Source organism: Callospermophilus lateralis, chromosome 9 (genome assembly GCF_048772815.1).
Source record: "Callospermophilus lateralis isolate mCalLat2 chromosome 9, mCalLat2.hap1, whole genome shotgun sequence".
Classification (NCBI taxonomy): domain Eukaryota; kingdom Metazoa; phylum Chordata; class Mammalia; order Rodentia; family Sciuridae; genus Callospermophilus; species Callospermophilus lateralis.
This window is the reverse complement of record NC_135313.1, coordinates 52,872,239-52,889,139: the sequence shown is the minus strand read 5'-3', so window position 1 is coordinate 52,889,139 and position 16,901 is coordinate 52,872,239. Positions and strand designations below refer to the sequence as shown.

The window sequence follows — 16,901 nt, the reverse complement described above, 5'->3', positions numbered from 1 at the left end:
GATTCACTCTGTGTGTGTGTGTGTGTGTGTGTGTGTGTGTGTGTGTGAACGCACATGTGTGTTCACCAAGATGAACACTTCATGTTGGGAACAGCTTTTGTCTGTGTCAGTTACCACTGCCCCACCTCATTTATTTCGTCTCTTGTGGTGCAGTACTCCAAACTGCGACACAGGGCCTGGTGGCGCTCCTCAGATTTGACACGCCACTTCATACTGTCCACCTCGAGGACCTCCAGCTGCTGCTGCACATTCTTTGCAGAAACATTAAAGCAATTCTAAAAATGAAAAGCACTTGGAAGTAACAAATGAACAGTGAAATGGCCATAAGACAAATATGCAATTTACCTGCGTTATGAAACCCAGAAGCAACACTTCCCAAAAAAATAAGATATAGGATCCTAATTTATTTTACCTTAAATACATCTGAATATTACTATTTCAGAAGGAAGCCAGACACTCAACACTCCAGGAAAGACATTTCCAGTCTTGAATCTCAAGTTTGGAAGATTTGCTCATCATGCCCAATTCCTCGGAGACACCATTCATTATAAGGTATAATTTTTACTTCAAAAGGCATAAAATATGCATTAGAAACATTCCGCTCCTGCACTATAATTTTCGCGTCAACTTGAGTTTAACCTCGGGTTCATTATGCAAGTGCTCCAATCTCTACCTAGCACAGAGGAGCTGCTGGGGTGAGGGCCAGAAAAGGGCTGGAGAACAATTTACATTATGCCAAGTGAGACTTCTTACTTTCTCCTTTTTAAAGTTCATTTACTAATAAAACTCTTTCAGAAAGAAAGCTCTTTCCTGACAAAAGTAGGTGGCTGTCAGCTTAGAAAGATATACTATAGTTTCCCTGTGTTATGTATACATTGGTGGATTATTTTAAATGAACTTTAAAATTAAATTGGCCATTCTGACATTATTAATGCAATACATTTTAGTGGAATAACCATTATCTTTTCTTCCTTTGAATTAAAAATTTGGAGAAGGATTTTTTTGAAAATCAGAGCCTTCTGTATTATTTATGAAAATTTGATTTGAAAATATTTTCTTTTCTTTTAGGCTCCTCTGTTGAAATCTGGCAGTGGGAAAAAAATAGATCAACACCTAGTGCCCACAGCCCTGGCTAGAGCCAGGGGGCTTGGGCTCTTCCATTTTGAACTTATATGGATAAGCATTTCTGGACTTTAAATTCTTCCTCTAAAAATGAGGATACTCTTCTAATTAAACACTAGGATCTAAGGGCTTCCAGATCTGCAATGCCAAGGCAACACTGTCCAAATATAACAGGAGCCATAAAAATAATTTAAAATGTTTCAATAGTCATAATAAAAAGTAAAAAAAGAAATAAGTGAAATTAATTTTCATAAATAGTTTATAAATATTTCCAAGCATTGTTTTATAATAAGTAACCAATAGAAAAAATTAATAACAATTTTCATATTAAGTCTTTGAAATTTGGTATAATTTCTTACTTCAAGCATATTTCAATTATTGCCAAGTTTCTATCAGAAATATTTGCTCTACACTTAAATTTCATAAAATTTAATTTCAAAAGCAGATTCATAAACCAAGTTCTTCCCTACATACTTAAAAGTTTCCTGATAACTAAATTAATTCAGATTAAATACAATTAAAAGTTTTGCTTCTTAGTTGCATTAGGCACATTTCAAATGTGAAACCGAACTGCTGTGTGCGACCACACAGCTCTAACATACTCTCTTTGATATCAACATGAGAATAGATGTGCTCAATAAGATTTTTATTTTATATTTTTTAATTGTAGAGGACACAATACGTTTATTTTGTTTATTTGTTTTTATATGGTGCTGAGGATCAAACCCAGTGCTTCACACATACTAGGCAAGTGCTCTACCTCTGAACTACAACCCTAGCCCCACAATAAGATTTTTATATTTGAATATTCTCCTTAAAATTTTTTCTTTTGACATAGATGGTAGAAGCTCACCAAAAATAACTACCCCAATTGGTTGAATATATTTTCAAATGAAATATATGCTAAGCAACCTGCCTGGCTTCCTTCTCATTAGGTAGAATGGAGTCCTAAGATGCTTACAGGGTGCTGTGCTGATGAGATAATGTCCACTCCTAAGGAAAAGGCCAGTTGATAGAGCTGCTCCACACGTGTCTTTTGATCCTGAGAGCGACTGAGGTGTATCTGGGCCTCAGAGGCATCACCCAGCTCCTCCAGCTGCTCCAGAAACACCAGTTCTCTTGATTTGATGAGATGTCCCAGCTGGAATTTAGGCCATTAACAAATAACCTGAGTTTCATAGACAGATTTTTAAGTCTATTTTCTATAACATATTATACTAGCTTGGTAAAGTGCTGCCAAGCCCACCCGTAATTACATGTTATAGTGCTTCAAATCCAACTGGCTAACACTGAGAAGCTAACACTGTAACACTGTCAGTTCTATGAAAGAGGGAAACGCCCTTTTGGTCCTTTACTAAAACCTTAACAAGGTGTAGGCCTGTGATCTGAGTAAACTCAGAGGCTATATTAAAGGAATATCAATGCACCTGTATTTCATGTTAATGGAGGCTAATAATTTCAAAGTTCTTGTGAAGAGAGCAACCAAAAAAATAATATTTACTGAGAACTCCACAATGCCAGGTACTTGAGATAAGTAAATATTGAACTTGGTTCCTGCCCTCAACTCGCTTATCCTTGAGTTGGGAAAAATGCTGCTCTTAGTAAAATGTAATGTAATTAAGAATCAAGACACTAAGAATGACAAATGAATGGAATAAAGAGAGCACTAGAGATTTAAAATATATATATAGAGAGAGAGGGAGGTCGCTCCAAGTAAGGTGGGATTTAGATACAGGTTTATATAAAAGAGAAGAGAGACAAAGATCTGCCCCACAAGGTAGCCTGAGAGGCTTGGAGGTAGAAATATGAGTGCTATCTTTATGGACCGAAGATAAGGAACACAACGAGGATGGGGTATCATGATAGATAAATTAGGTGCCAGATTATGTTAGCTTCTAATGCAAGCAATTTAGCTTTGATTTGTAATACTAAGATTAATTTAATTTCATAGTGTAAAACCCAGAAACTTTTTGACATCTATAAATCTTACCTCCTCCCTGACTCGGTGGAAGAGGACTACCTTGTGTAGGAGATTGTCATAATCTTGGATGCGCTCTGTCTGTTTCTGATGGAGGTAAATAAGGTCACTCAGTTGTTGAGATTTCTCTTTAACAGGGGCTCCTTTGCCTCTTAATTCTTCCAATTCTCTCATGATGAACTGAACTTCATCATGCAGTTGCTAAAAAATTGAAAACAATACAAGAAATCCAGCTTTAGAGAGTTTTTTTTTTTTTTTTACTACCAGCAATCTGATGATCTAAATAAAGACTCATTCTCTCATTTGTTCACAAATACTTCTTATGTGCTTCCCCCTAATCAAGGCTTGCTGTTAGGGGTGCATTAGTTCATCCTTATCTTCTTAGAAATTTATAAGCAATGAAAAAAGAAAGAAAGAAAGGAAGAAAGAAAGAAAGAAGAAAGAAAGAAAGAAAGAAAGAAAGAGAGAGAGAGATAAAGAAGTGTGTCAAGGCTGGGTCCTGAAATGGAAAGCCATGCATTCCTGTGACCCACCACATATTTCCTCCATCTGTTGAGTAAATGTCTCTTAGATCCTTATGAAGCCCCACGATCAGCTCTGATATTTAATACAGACTAGAATTAAGTGGCATGGTAAGAACATCAAGAGAAGGCAAGTGTACAAATATATCAGGGGAATAACTTGTGCTCTCTGATAAAAGAATGATCAGAATGAGCCACCAGATGAACAGCAGAGTGAACATGCTGCTTCAAAGTGGCTGTCCCCTATCCACAAATAGCCACCACTGCACAGAGGATAAACTGCCTTCCCCTCTACCCAGCACTGTTCAGATGTCCTTCATAGGAACTGGATCTGGTGTAGAACTCATAAGAGTTAACAACTTAAAGGGCATGCTACTATAATTTGCGGGGTGGATCTTATAATAAAGGTGAAAGTAATGGAAATGATTTAGTTAAGGAAATGATTTTCTGAAGACTGACTTACACCGGATCTTTAAGTTCAAATTAGCATGTAGCCATCATATCCCTGCACATCACAGTGACAGAGCCAGATGAGCTCAGCAGCGATTCCTGATTTAGAAGAACTTAGACATAAACATGTCTAGGCAAACAAAATGCTACTGAGCATATATCATGGGGCATTTCAAGAAACCTAACACAGACTAGTCACATTTTCTGAGAGTTGTGATGAAAGAGTTTGCTGTGGTATGTGTGTACAGTGAAAGTGGTTATATTTTCTTGTATATAAGTTTTGTCTTAAAGGAACCTTCATTCATCTGATTCTGGGATTCCTTAATGCCAACACTTATAAGTTTTGCAGTAAAAACCAAAAATCCAGGCCAAAGGACAATGGTACTGGCAACCTCTCCTGGCAGTTGAGTTCCATTTAGGAGCAACAGGGCTTGGGGAGCAGGGCATGTGTTCAGCAGTCAGGAGCCAGGAACATGACTCATGGTTTTCTCTCTCCTTTGCTGAGGGCTTGCTGAAGGCTTTCTGAGGGTGAATAAAGAGCACAGCAAAATTTTGGGGGCTGTGGTAGAAGCTGGGTAGCAGCATGTAGGGACAGGGATAACTCAGGAGAGATTTCAGGGGACCAAGGTAAGCAGAGCCTCTAAGTTAGAGGTTGCCCATCCTTGTCCTGAGGCATCTCAATTTAAAACACTGTCTAAGAAAATAATTAGAGTATATATATATATATATATGTGTATATATGTATGTATATATATATGGTAAAAATATTCAACTTTTGCTTCATAATGTAAATTAAATTGATCTATAATGAAAACATATTTAGGACATTTCATGGCCTGGATGTTTGTGTGTCATCAAATAGAGAAGCATGCAGGAAAATACTAAGAAAAACATGTCTTTACAGTGGATTTTTAGGTAAGCAGTGCTTTTGTTTAAAAAAAAAAAAAGATGTTTACCAGACTGTAAAAATTAATTAGGTAAACTTCAAACAGAATAAAAATTTTTCCCAGTCGCCCAAATCCATCAATCTACTTCTTCACCTGGAACTGAGGCTTCATTTCATTCCATTTTTTCCGCAGATCTGAAATGGTCTGGAGGCTCCCTCCGAGGTCAAGTGCAGACACAGGCATGAGTACTTCCTGAAGGAGTTTTACATTGTGGGTTGTCTGAAATAAACATTGAATAACCATGGATGTGTTTTCTTGGACATCTGAGTAAACATCAGTGATCGTTCTAGTGATGATGTGTTGTGCCTTTACACTTTTTCACTCCCTGAGACATCTGTGGTTTTAAATCATGAAAAGTCCTTGGTTTCTCTTGCTATTTTTGCCTTTATGGTAGTAGTACATAATAAACATTTACCATCTTTACCACATTTAAGTGTTCAATTTAGTGGCATAATACATTCTCTGTGAGCATCACCACTATCCATTTCCAGAACTTTTTCATCAACCTACCAGAAGTTCTAGGCACCTTGAACAAGTGGAAGCACATAATACTTAGCCTCCTCACCCAGTTCCTTTCACTTACAGTATTGCTTCAGAAGCTCCATCATGTGTCAGTGTGCATCAGGATTAACTTCCTGTCTAAGGCTTAGTGACATTTCACATTTCCTTACCTTTCTGAGTTTCTCCTTGAACACCGTCCACTGCTGCTTCACGGACTTGCTTTCAGTTCCTTTAAGTTGCCATGCCATCCGCAGGTGGCTAAGTTCTTCCCATCTAGCCTTCTGGTTTTCCAGAGCGTTCTCCATAATGTGCACTTTATTTTTCATATTTAATATTTCACTCTCCTTTGTCTGTTAAAGGAATAATCCACATAATGACTTTTCTTTCCCAAGAGGCACAATTTTTTTGCATGCAACTATCTTAGGATGCAAAAATACTTCATCACAGCCAAAGCAAATCACCGTTCTGCTATTGGGGCAAGGCTGAATTCCTTGTGCAGAGTCAGTGAGGCCATCAGAACTCATATTCTATTCTTGCTCATTAGGTCCTGAATTCCTTTAAGACCCAAAAGGTGTTTGGAGTCATTAGCATATGTCAGAATCTCAGCCTCACGGTCTGGATTATTCAAGACCTCTGTTTATTCCTTTAAACTATCATATTGTATATATTACAATTATTTTCCATTTCTCTCAATTTTCCCCATTTTGTGTGAACTGAAATGTGTACCTATATGCATTCATGATTATCATGCAGCAGAAGCACATTGTCTAAACTCCAAGACTTCACTTATCAACTTTCACATGTGTGGCTGCCTGGCTTGAAACCCTCCACAGATTTTAAACAGAAGAAATCTAACTGGTGACAAAAGAATAATAGGGTAAAGCATAAGATTGTGTGCTTTGCTTCTGTGTAAACATAAAAAATGCAGAGGAATTTTTTTTTGTAAAACAATGATTTTTTTTTTTTACTTCAATGGCCAGCTTTTCTCAATAAATTCTCAAATTTCTAGTAGATTTCTGTAATCAAACTGACAGCGATTGACTATGTCATGAATATTCAAAAGTATTTAAAAAATAGGCCACTTTATCTTTAAATAATTTAAAATATATTCATAGTGGCCTTTTATATTTTTATATTATTTTAGACATCATGAAGTGACAATTAATTGCAAAACAATAACTGCAGGTCCTAAGTGAATTTCTCCCATGAATGTGGGAATCTAGTAATAAAGTGTTGCATTCTGTAATTAGGATTAAGAAAATATAAATTATGAAAGATATTGGACAACTACAGTGTTAGATAATTTAGAGTAATTCTACATTTTGTTTTTATATATGCTATAATATAGTTAGGGTTTCTTTCACATATTATTAAGAAACTATTAAAATATATACTCTTTAATTTAATATAACCTGAAAATTACAGCATGTCAATGACAACTACCATCAGAAGAATATGATGATCTGAACAACATCTAAGAAAAAGAATAGTAGGCTTTGTTGATGAGCAGTCAGCAGGATCTAAGAGAGGTGATTTTGTATTTGGCAGACTTAGTGTTTTGACCACTCAGGAAGGTTAAATAATTTGCCTGCAGTGTAGCTAGTAAACACAGTGCTCATTTTACTTCTGTGAAGGGCATGGAAAATTCTGCCATAATCCTGTCTAAATAGGCCACTAAATTATCCATTTTCCATTTATATTCATGCACAACAAAAGATCTTCTGATGTCTTGCTTTCCAGGTCCTTAGTAAGAGGAAGGCTGGTCTCAGTAGCATTCTTGGTATTCACTACTATAAATTAATAAACTGGTACTTTCATCTGCCAAAATTCTGACCTAAATCAATTTCTCTGATCTTGATAATTTTTAGATGAACTCAATTTTTTTTTTCAATTTCAAGCTTGAAACATCAGCCACGGCAATACAACCAGCAGCAGAACACTCAGTGCACAGGCCAGCTGGCCTTCCTCTCAAAAGCCAAACAGTCACCATATTTCAACAATGTTTGTTTGAAAGCCTAATGGCCCAACAGATATGAACAGAAAAAGAAAGTGTGTTAACTGCTTTACCAACAATTTCATATCTCATAACATCACTAAATCAGTAATGTTAACTACTATGTGGACTTTTATTTTTGTATATCAGTAAAGTAGAATTTATTTATCGTAAAACAATAGAAAAGACTGGGTTAAGTGACCGCATTTATGATTTCAAGATAAACTATGAAGATGTAGTAGTAAAATGCACACTGTTTCGGGGAAACCTTAAGTGGGAGTTTAAATGTCACAACAATCCAGGTTTATTTAGATATAGATACAAAATATTATTTGGATTGGGTTCCTGCTGCAGATCTTTAAACACGAAAATCTACATGTATAATCTTAACTTTTCTAAATAAATAATGAAGGACTTCTCTTTCTGGGCAGGCTATAGTAACCAATGGGAGAGGAATGCTTCTGCTTAGAGAAACAAGAAAAGCTGGATAAAATGCAGAAAGCACCTAAGTGAAGAACAAGACCATAGCAACAAGACCTAGAGAGGCTGAGACTCCAGCAGGAAGACCTCAGGTAGTGAGCTCACCTGTTCCCCACTTTCCCCCAGGGACAGTTCCCTGTTCTGTACAGGAGGTAGATCATCAAGGCTTTCCTGGAACAAAGGAACCATCAAGGAGGGTTTCAAGCACACAGATAGTCTTCTTCTTAAGGACCTTGACAAAATATTGGAGCCATACAGAACAGTGGATTTTAATACCTATGTAAGACACATCTGGAAAACTGGAGTTTTTCAGCTGTCACACCAAACCAAGAATGGAGTTTGGGACCTGCCCCAGGCAGAGACATCAGAGAAAGGACCATCTTCTCAGTTGTAAACCCTGCAAACCTAAGGTGAACAGATGAAACTGAGCCTTGCAGGATGGCATCACAGACAATTCCAGGCTTCTGATTGGCTTAGGCAATCTCTCACTCACACCTACCTGGAGAAGAGGGACCCATTCTAGAAGATAACGCCAACCAAAGCCCCTCCAGATGTCTACACATAATGCCTGGTATTTGAAAAATATTCACCAGCCCTGCCAAAAGACAAGACTACCTAACTGGAAACCAAGAGAAAAAGCAGACGACTCCGGATGCAGATGATGGTGTTAACGGAATACTTTAAAACTTGTGTGATTAATATGGTTCAATAAAGTATGGGAAAGATAAAGAGAGGGTGAGAAAGAGAATTTTATCAATGATTAAATCTCATTTTAAAATGAACCAACTGGAAAGTCTAGAACTGAAAAATAAAATTTATGAAATGCATTTAGTAAAGGATAGATACCAAAGGTGTTTGCAAATATATGCTGCCCAAGGGCAAATTGGTAACATATCAAGAGATGAAAGAGTATATACTGAACAAAGTAAAAATGCAAAGGATCAGAGATAGGTGTTCTAAATGTCCCAGATGAAAAGTGGCTTGAATTTTTTTTTAATAAAACATCGTGTAACATAAGAACACAGGCCAATAGCTTATCAAGGTTTTTTTTTTTTCCTGATGCACAAGGAGAGTATAAAATAAAATTACAACTAATAATGCATGTTATTTCTGTTTCCACAACGGGTTAACAACAATGATCTTCAAACTACAAGCATTGAAGCAAAGAAAATAAAGAGATGATTTTAGGTCAAAGTAGATTAGGGTAGTTAAAACCTAATTTGTTCAGATAAATTCAGACTCCAGATTGAGATTAATCATGTCACAAGGTATGAAGAAAATTATAAATGTCAGTAATCTTTGAAAATCTACAGAAACTAGAAGGCTTAGATAATTCGAGAAAGGAAAATGCCTCTTTTTTAAAAAAAAAAAAAGGAAAAAGAATGGATTACAAAAAAAAAGACTGATAAATTTCACATTAAAATCCAGTGTAATAAATTCATCACTTATCAAGCACTTTGTGAGCATTTTTTAAAGCTTAAAATCACTAGCATTAGCTTGATTCATGTAAAATAATTTTTATGTAGTTCACTGGGTAGGCCTTCTCTTGAGCAAATACTTTGATAAAAGTAACTCATTATAAAATAACTCATTCCCATTATAAAAAGATTATGAAGTCGTGATTGAATTAAAATACAATTGGAACACTGATGATTGTTTAAAAAACTGGTTAATCAATAGATTGTTTCATGAATGAGGATGGTGATCTGCCTTTAGGCATTATTATTAAGGCAGTAATTATAGCCATAAAAGGCTTAATTGTCAAATCTACAGACTAAAACACAGGAGAGATAGCTAATATAGGTTCAAATTAGTTTAACAAGATGGAATTATGGGTGAAGAACAAATGAAATCAAATAAGAACAGACATTTAGGCCCACATCTACATGAAAAAGACAAATGGTGGACATAAACATACATGGGAGAAACCTGGCTTAGATGCAGTTGCAAGAAAATGTTATGAGAGTTTTATTCTATTACAAGTTTAATATGAAAATAGCAAAGTAAAGTTATTGGTAAAAATGTAGTATCATCTTAGGTCTCACTAAGAAAATATGATGGTCCAGTTCACTGTGCTCTGTGCTACAATTGTACTTCACTTCTTGGTCACATTTAATCAATAATTTTAACAAATGGCAGAAAATTCTGGAAAGGAGAATTGGAGAGAAAACTAACTCATAAAAGATTTGTAAATGTTTAGCTGCAGAAAAGGCTCTTATTAGATACAGCAATTATTTTCAGTGTGGGAAGGACATTCATAAGAGAAATTGAATATGAATACTTTTTGACCTTGTTTATTTACAGAAAGCTAAGACAGATATGAACACAGATTTATTTAACTTTTTTTTTTTTAAAATCACAGTTTTCTAACAGCTGGCATTTTCTAACAATGAAATCAGCAGTTTTCTTAGGAAGATATGTGAGGTACTGAAGGAGAGGAGGATTAACCATCTTTTTTTTTAAAAAAAAGAATAGGGACCTTCATATGAGTCATAGTTGGACAAAAGGATCCTAGGATATTTCATAGATATGTTCATGACAACTAAAGAATCATGGTACATTTCTAAATGCAACGGAGCTTCATTGTGAAAAGATCTGCTAAGGTAAGAGATTCTTCAAAATGAAGATTCATCATAAAAGTTGTCTGTAGCCAATGAAATTTTGTAAGGACCTGGTTATGTGCTCTCCACAGAACTCAGAACTTTGGGGTGGACTTCTGAGTCTATGTAATAATAATGTTGCAATCTCATTATAGTCATCTTTCTTCTTAATAGTTAAAAGGGCCTTCTTGATCCAAATTAACAAGAGCTCAAAGCATATAAATGTTGGGTTTCAGAACTGGTCTAGATTGAATGAACTTCTAAAACCAGCACAGCTGATTTACAGGTGAACTTTTGAATTTATGATTGTGACTTTGATGAGTAATCCTTGCAGAAAATGTGACTCCTTTAAAGACATTCTCACCATTTGTATTAAATTAAGGAAGTCAAGTCCTAGGTCTTGGGTTAAAAAACTCTTCTTCAAAAATAGCTGCCACTGCTTCTCAGCCGAGTCAGACCAATGCTTGATTTTCACATCCTCCTTCTCCTCCCAAAGGATTTGAGTTTGATAAAATTCCTTCAGGCTCTGAAACTGCTCTTCTACCTAAAAAGGAAAAGATAAATTCTCTTTTATCATTCTGTTTAAAGAACACTTTAAAACAGAAAAAGGAACAGAAGATTCCAGTAAAAACCCAGGTAAAAGTTAAATTGAAACCACACTTTCAGAATTCTTTAAATAATTTTGAATATTATCAACTAACCAAAAAAACAGAAGAAATCTATTTAGATTGTTGACATACAGGACTACCACTGGGTAGCAAATTGAGTGGACAAGTTTTTAACCCAGAAAAACATTTATCGTAGCCAAAATCAGTTTAATGTACCATATATTAATGTATATTTCACAATTTAGGACAATTTGTGTCAAAGACTAGGTATTTCAGTTTCAAGCAGCTTGATAATTCAGAGGAAAAACACATATAGAATCAGGGGCTACAAATCAGAAATAAATGTAAATTAATAAAAGATTATTAGTAATTAGTATATCACCAGTGACGACTTTATTTTTTTATATTTTGGTACCAGGGATTGAACCCAGGGGCATTTAACAACTGAGTCACATACCCAACCCATTTTATTTTTCATTTTGAGATAGGGTCTTGCTAAGTTGCTTAGGGCCTCACTAAGTTGCTGAGGCTGTCTTTGAACTTATAATACTCCTGCCTCAGCCTCCCAAACCGCTGGGATTACAGGTGTGTACCACCACACATGGCTTCATCATTGATTTCTAATCAATGATAAACCAGAATAAAGAGGCACAAACCATTCCTAATTTTCTGAATGGGTTTTAACATTAAGTAGATTCATGAGATAATTTTATTGATATGTTACTTTGCCCCCCCCCAGAATTATATTTTCTCTTTTGCCAGTCAGTGCAAGCAATATTATTTTAAATTAGTTTCCTTGCATTGAGTTTATATAATATCAAGTGTGTAACTATAGATTAACAAGTAATTGGATGATGTAGAAATAGTAGAAGTTATTTGACATAAATTCTTATGCATCTTGAATACTTAATGGCTAAAAAACAAGACTCAAAGAGTTTTCAACTACCAAAAGTAATCCAAACAGAATAAGAACTTTCATTCAATAAGTCACCACATTTTAAAAGATTTTTTAAACTTATTCTCAATTTGAGTGAACTTAATAGGAAAGTCTGCAGATAGCTTTCAGATACAGAAGTTCTCTCCTGGTTCCATGTGCCATTTATTCACGTTTCTGTTCTACTGGTGCTTGTTCAGCTCAGGATGAGTTTTTCTCAATTTTCTTCTCCTATTTATTCTTCATGAGCTAGTTAAAATGCTACCCCTCCATGGGGCCCTTTGAGATAACCTAGTAGGAATTAAGCATGCATCTTCCTGGATACTCAAAGAAAGTTCTGGGACAAAGAGACAATATGAAGATAGGTGAATACATGATGTTACGGGAGCACTCAGGAGAGATCACCACCTGTGTACAGAGTAAGTGGGGAAGAACTTCCCAAAGGAAGTGATGCTTGATCTGGGTCTTGAGGAGCTGTCCAGAGTGAGAGGTAGTAGAAAGGGATCCCAGGTGGAAGGAAAAGGAGGCATAAAAGACCAAGCAGGAAAACAGAGACTGACTCAGAGAATGATGAATGATGTTAAACCGGGTGAAGTTCAGGTTGCCCAAGTTCAGAGGTAAGAAAAGAGGCTATGAGGTTAATTGTGCTGGAACAAAGCCGAGCAGCAAGATTCCATTTGTTTTCTACTGAAGCCACCATGACTGTGGCACATTCTCATTTGTCTGAAACAACTGATAGCTCCCCCAATAACTCAGAATCGGCACTGTAATCACCTGGCTTCTAGAGGGTCAACTGCTATGGGCTACTTGTCAAGATGATGGGTAGCCAGTTATGTGCAATTCTCAAAACAAACTTTAATCCATCCTCTTTATCAATAACTCAAAAAAGGCTTGCATGTAAATGAGAACAATGCCATTACAGGAATTCACTTATATCTGTAATAGTTTATTTTTAAGTGAATTAATAGTAAACATTATCTCATCCATTTTTGGTAGAAAAAAATTATTGGCAACTTGCTTCACTAACTACATGTGAAAAAATTATTTGAATTTCAAGATGATGAGGAATGTGGGAGAAGGGGAGCTCACAGATCTTTCAGGTTCTCTCAACAGACACAGGAGAGCACAGCCTTTGAAAAGGGGAAAACAAAAAGAGGGTGATTAAACTTCAGCTTTGATGTTTAGCAGATGTTTGATATGAATGCCTAATTTTTAGAATCTCAGTTTTTCTCACTTGTAAAATGATAATAATGGTAAGTAACTAAAACATAGCAGTTTGAGGATAAAGTAAAATCAGGAGTGAAAAGCATGGGGCCTGATACAAAATTAATGTTTGTTAGAACTGGAAAAGACACTGAAGCCAGGATTGTCCAAAGATGTACACCGAGGCTCTTCTTGGAGGAGTTGGGATATTCTAAAACTGAAGTGCTATAATACTTACACAACTCTAAATATACTAGAAATCATCTCACTATAAAATTGTGAATTTTATGCTATGTAAATTATACCTCAATAAAATCTAGTTTAAAAAAATTATTTTTTTTAAAAAAAGGACGTGAGAGTGGGTAATGAGGTTAAATAATTTCAACAGGACAAAGCCTGAAAGTACACCATTTCTTCTGTCCACCAGTAGGTAGCCTATAAGATCATTTTTTCAGTGGAGTGAAGAGATGGCAAACAGGGTTGAAAAGGGAAACTGATTTACACAGAGATGAGGACTAAGGAGGAAGGACAAGTAGGAGCAAGGAATGCCAACCTCCCATTCCAAAACTGTACATGTGAAGGAAAGTCAAATGACAGAGAGCGCCAAGGAGAGGACACGACTATGAAAATACAACTATAGACCACAGGAAGCCTTGGAAAGAGGCAATTTGAAAAATTAGAGGATGGCTGCTAGAGCTAGTTTCAAAAAAACATAAGAGTATACAGGGAGGGACTGGTTACTATTAGGGCTGGACAGGAATAGGGACATCACTTTATTGGAGCCAGTGGACAATGGGTAAATATGTCAATAAGTTTGGAAATAGAAGGAAGTCAAGACTATGAGGCTCAATGGCCTCATTTTTTCCCAGTGTATGATATGTAAGGACAATGGCTGAGATTTAGGGATGGGAACTGGGACAAGACACTTGAAGACCACTATTGAATGGAATCAACTAGGCAGCATATGGGGGACCCAGCTCCAATCAGCATGACTGTATGATTTTCTGTAGGAGCGTCCGGAAACTTGGAAAGAGAAGATGAGTAAACAGACATTGGACTGATCTAGTATTGGGAGTTGGCAGGGTTACTCTGGGTGGAAGGCAGGGAGTTGAGAGGAGGAAGAGTGGAATGGAAATGAGTAACCACAACCTGGGGAAGCAAAAAGGAAAAGCCAGAGGGGTAGGGAGGAACAGACCAGAGACCTTGCCAGGATTAGAAGGATGAAAGGCTCTGCCAGATAGGGAAAGTGACATAGTGTAAGCAGGGAAACTGAGGGACATGATGTCCTTCTGGGAAACAAAGCTGAGGCTCCAGCCCTAGAGAAGTTCCTGGTTCCCAGGGCCAGAGTGGGCTGTGAAAGTGAATGCTTAATGTGAAGCTAGGGAGGAATTTCTTTTTTTGACAATGAAGATATAACAAGAAGTGTTTCATTGTAGCTTCTCTTCCATTTTGAGTCCTGAACAAAAATGTTCATCCACAGGATATTTCTATCCGTTATAATGTCTCTTCAAACTGGGGAGTTTAGGGCCAAGAACTAAAAAGAAGTAAGAAATGACCAAGATTAAGGAAAGATGTGGAAAAGGACAGCATGGGTACCTGATATTTCTAGGGGCTGGACATGAGCTCCCCCCCCCCCACAAGTTGTCAGAATTTAGATCAGACAGAGGAGACCTGTGTGAGCAGGAAGGTAGGGAGGGGTGTTGAGAGTGAGGATGTTAGAAGTTTGGAGATGAGAAAATAGAAATTGAGCATGAACCTTACCCCTCAGCGGACCTTGCTGGTTCTGGCTCTCACGAAACCAGAACCTGTGTTCCTGAATGCAAGAGTTATCTGCATTGGCACAGGGTGCACAGTTCTCAGGGGTAAGTGAGGTGGATCCAACATTTTTCTATTATTGATGTCATCTTCAAAGAAACTGACCTTTCAGTGATGAAATCCTAGTGCACTAGAGGGAATGTTAGAGATATCTGGTATGGACTTGTCAAAAAAAAAAAAAAAAAGCCTCAGAAGAAGCTAAGAGAGGTAACTTATTAAAAGGCATCCAACAAGACAGATGACTGATTGAAGCAATGGCCAGTAATTTCCAAATCTATATATTTTAAATGACCCACACTAACTGCTCAGGATTCAGATTTCGGTGGTTTAAAAAGTGACTATTTTCAAATAATTTTGTTCTATGCTAGATTATGGTAAATACAGATAAGACATAGTAAATAATGTTGCAATACTTTATTGGTGCATACATCTACATGTACACATTTTTAAAAATGAAACAATTTGCTCTTCAAGCCTTTGTATGGTGCATTGAAGAATAAAAAGCCTGTAAGTGAGAGCATGCACTGGGCAGAAGGTAAGGAACTACCTGTCAGGGCAGAGTATTGATCCCCACAGAAAACAGGAGAAAGGCAGAGGTCACCTTGTCAACACATCCTACTGTACCTCCTCTGATGACTTTAGAAATGCTATGTAGCTTTGCAGGACTTGTGACCTGGAGGTGATGCTCTGGCCAAGTATGTTTAATTCTTCCTCTAGCCATTGAGCTTTAAAAGAAAGTGATGCGACTTCATCAGATTCAAATTCATTTTTCTCCAACGTGGCTTTTGCAGCTGCTTCCAATGCCTGTGATGTCTCCTGTGAAAGCAAAGTACAAGGGGTCAGAAGCCGATAGGGGAATCATGAACATTCACATTTCATTAGCCTTCTGCACATCCATCTATTATGATTATTAATTGAATTTGTCCTGAGAATTTACTCAACAAAAGAAAGGCACAACTTTTCAAATTCCCAAAAAGAGGGAAAAAAGGCACTTAAAATGGAAACCATCTCAAGTTTCTCCTTGGTTCTATCAGCTACACTTCTCATTTACAATATTCTATTTTCTGTGTCACAAATAGCAGGAAGGTTGTTTCATATAAAGTTTGTGAAACAAAAATGGCAGGTAAGTTTTAAGTAATTTAAGTAAAATAATTATCCATGAGAATTGCTTCATGAAATTTAACAATAGCTCTAACAAATTCATGGGCTGATTTTATTAAATGAGATGACAAGTTTACAAAACTTGTTCATTCCTTCCTTCTTAATTTACAAAAAATGGCATATCAATCACGCAGTCTTATTCAAATGCCTATATAGAAGTATTCTTAAACACAGGTAATGAAAATGTACATATCAGATCCAAACAAACCAAATAATTAATGAATTTAACTTGCTTAGGACTCTTTCTTCTTCATGAAATTTCTGGCTGGTGGACTCTTACCATTGATTAAATGAATCAGTAAGTATTGTAGGCACTACCTATAGTCATTTGACACATAACAATGTTTCACTGATGGATTGCATATATGAGGGACAGTGGTCCGTTTAGATTATAATGGACCTGAAAACTTCCTAGTACCCAGTGATGCCATAGCCATTCTAAATGGCACCACACATTTCTCATGCATCTGTGGTGATGCTGGTATGAACAACTCTACAGCACTGCCAGTTGTATAAAAGTAAGGCACATACCATTATGTACAGTACGTAATATTTGATAATAAATTACTGTTACGGATTTATGTATTT

At 36.5% G+C, this 16,901-nt stretch overlaps 1 protein-coding gene across 1 annotated transcript in view; it reads right to left on the bottom strand.

Moving 5' to 3' along the window:
* Positions 1–16,901, bottom strand: part of Ccdc141 (coiled-coil domain containing 141) — a 183,373-nt gene that overhangs the window by 32,542 nt on the left and 133,930 nt on the right. The window contains exons 12-18 of the mRNA XM_076866268.1: positions 15,777–15,968; positions 10,957–11,136; positions 5,690–5,869; positions 5,112–5,237; positions 3,113–3,301; positions 2,084–2,263; positions 126–275 (exon numbers count right to left, since the gene is read on the bottom strand). Of these exons, the coding sequence (XP_076722383.1) occupies positions 126–275; positions 2,084–2,263; positions 3,113–3,301; positions 5,112–5,237; positions 5,690–5,869; positions 10,957–11,136; positions 15,777–15,968 (1,197 nt within the window). The remainder of the gene's footprint in view (positions 1–125; positions 276–2,083; positions 2,264–3,112; positions 3,302–5,111; positions 5,238–5,689; positions 5,870–10,956; positions 11,137–15,776; positions 15,969–16,901) is intronic.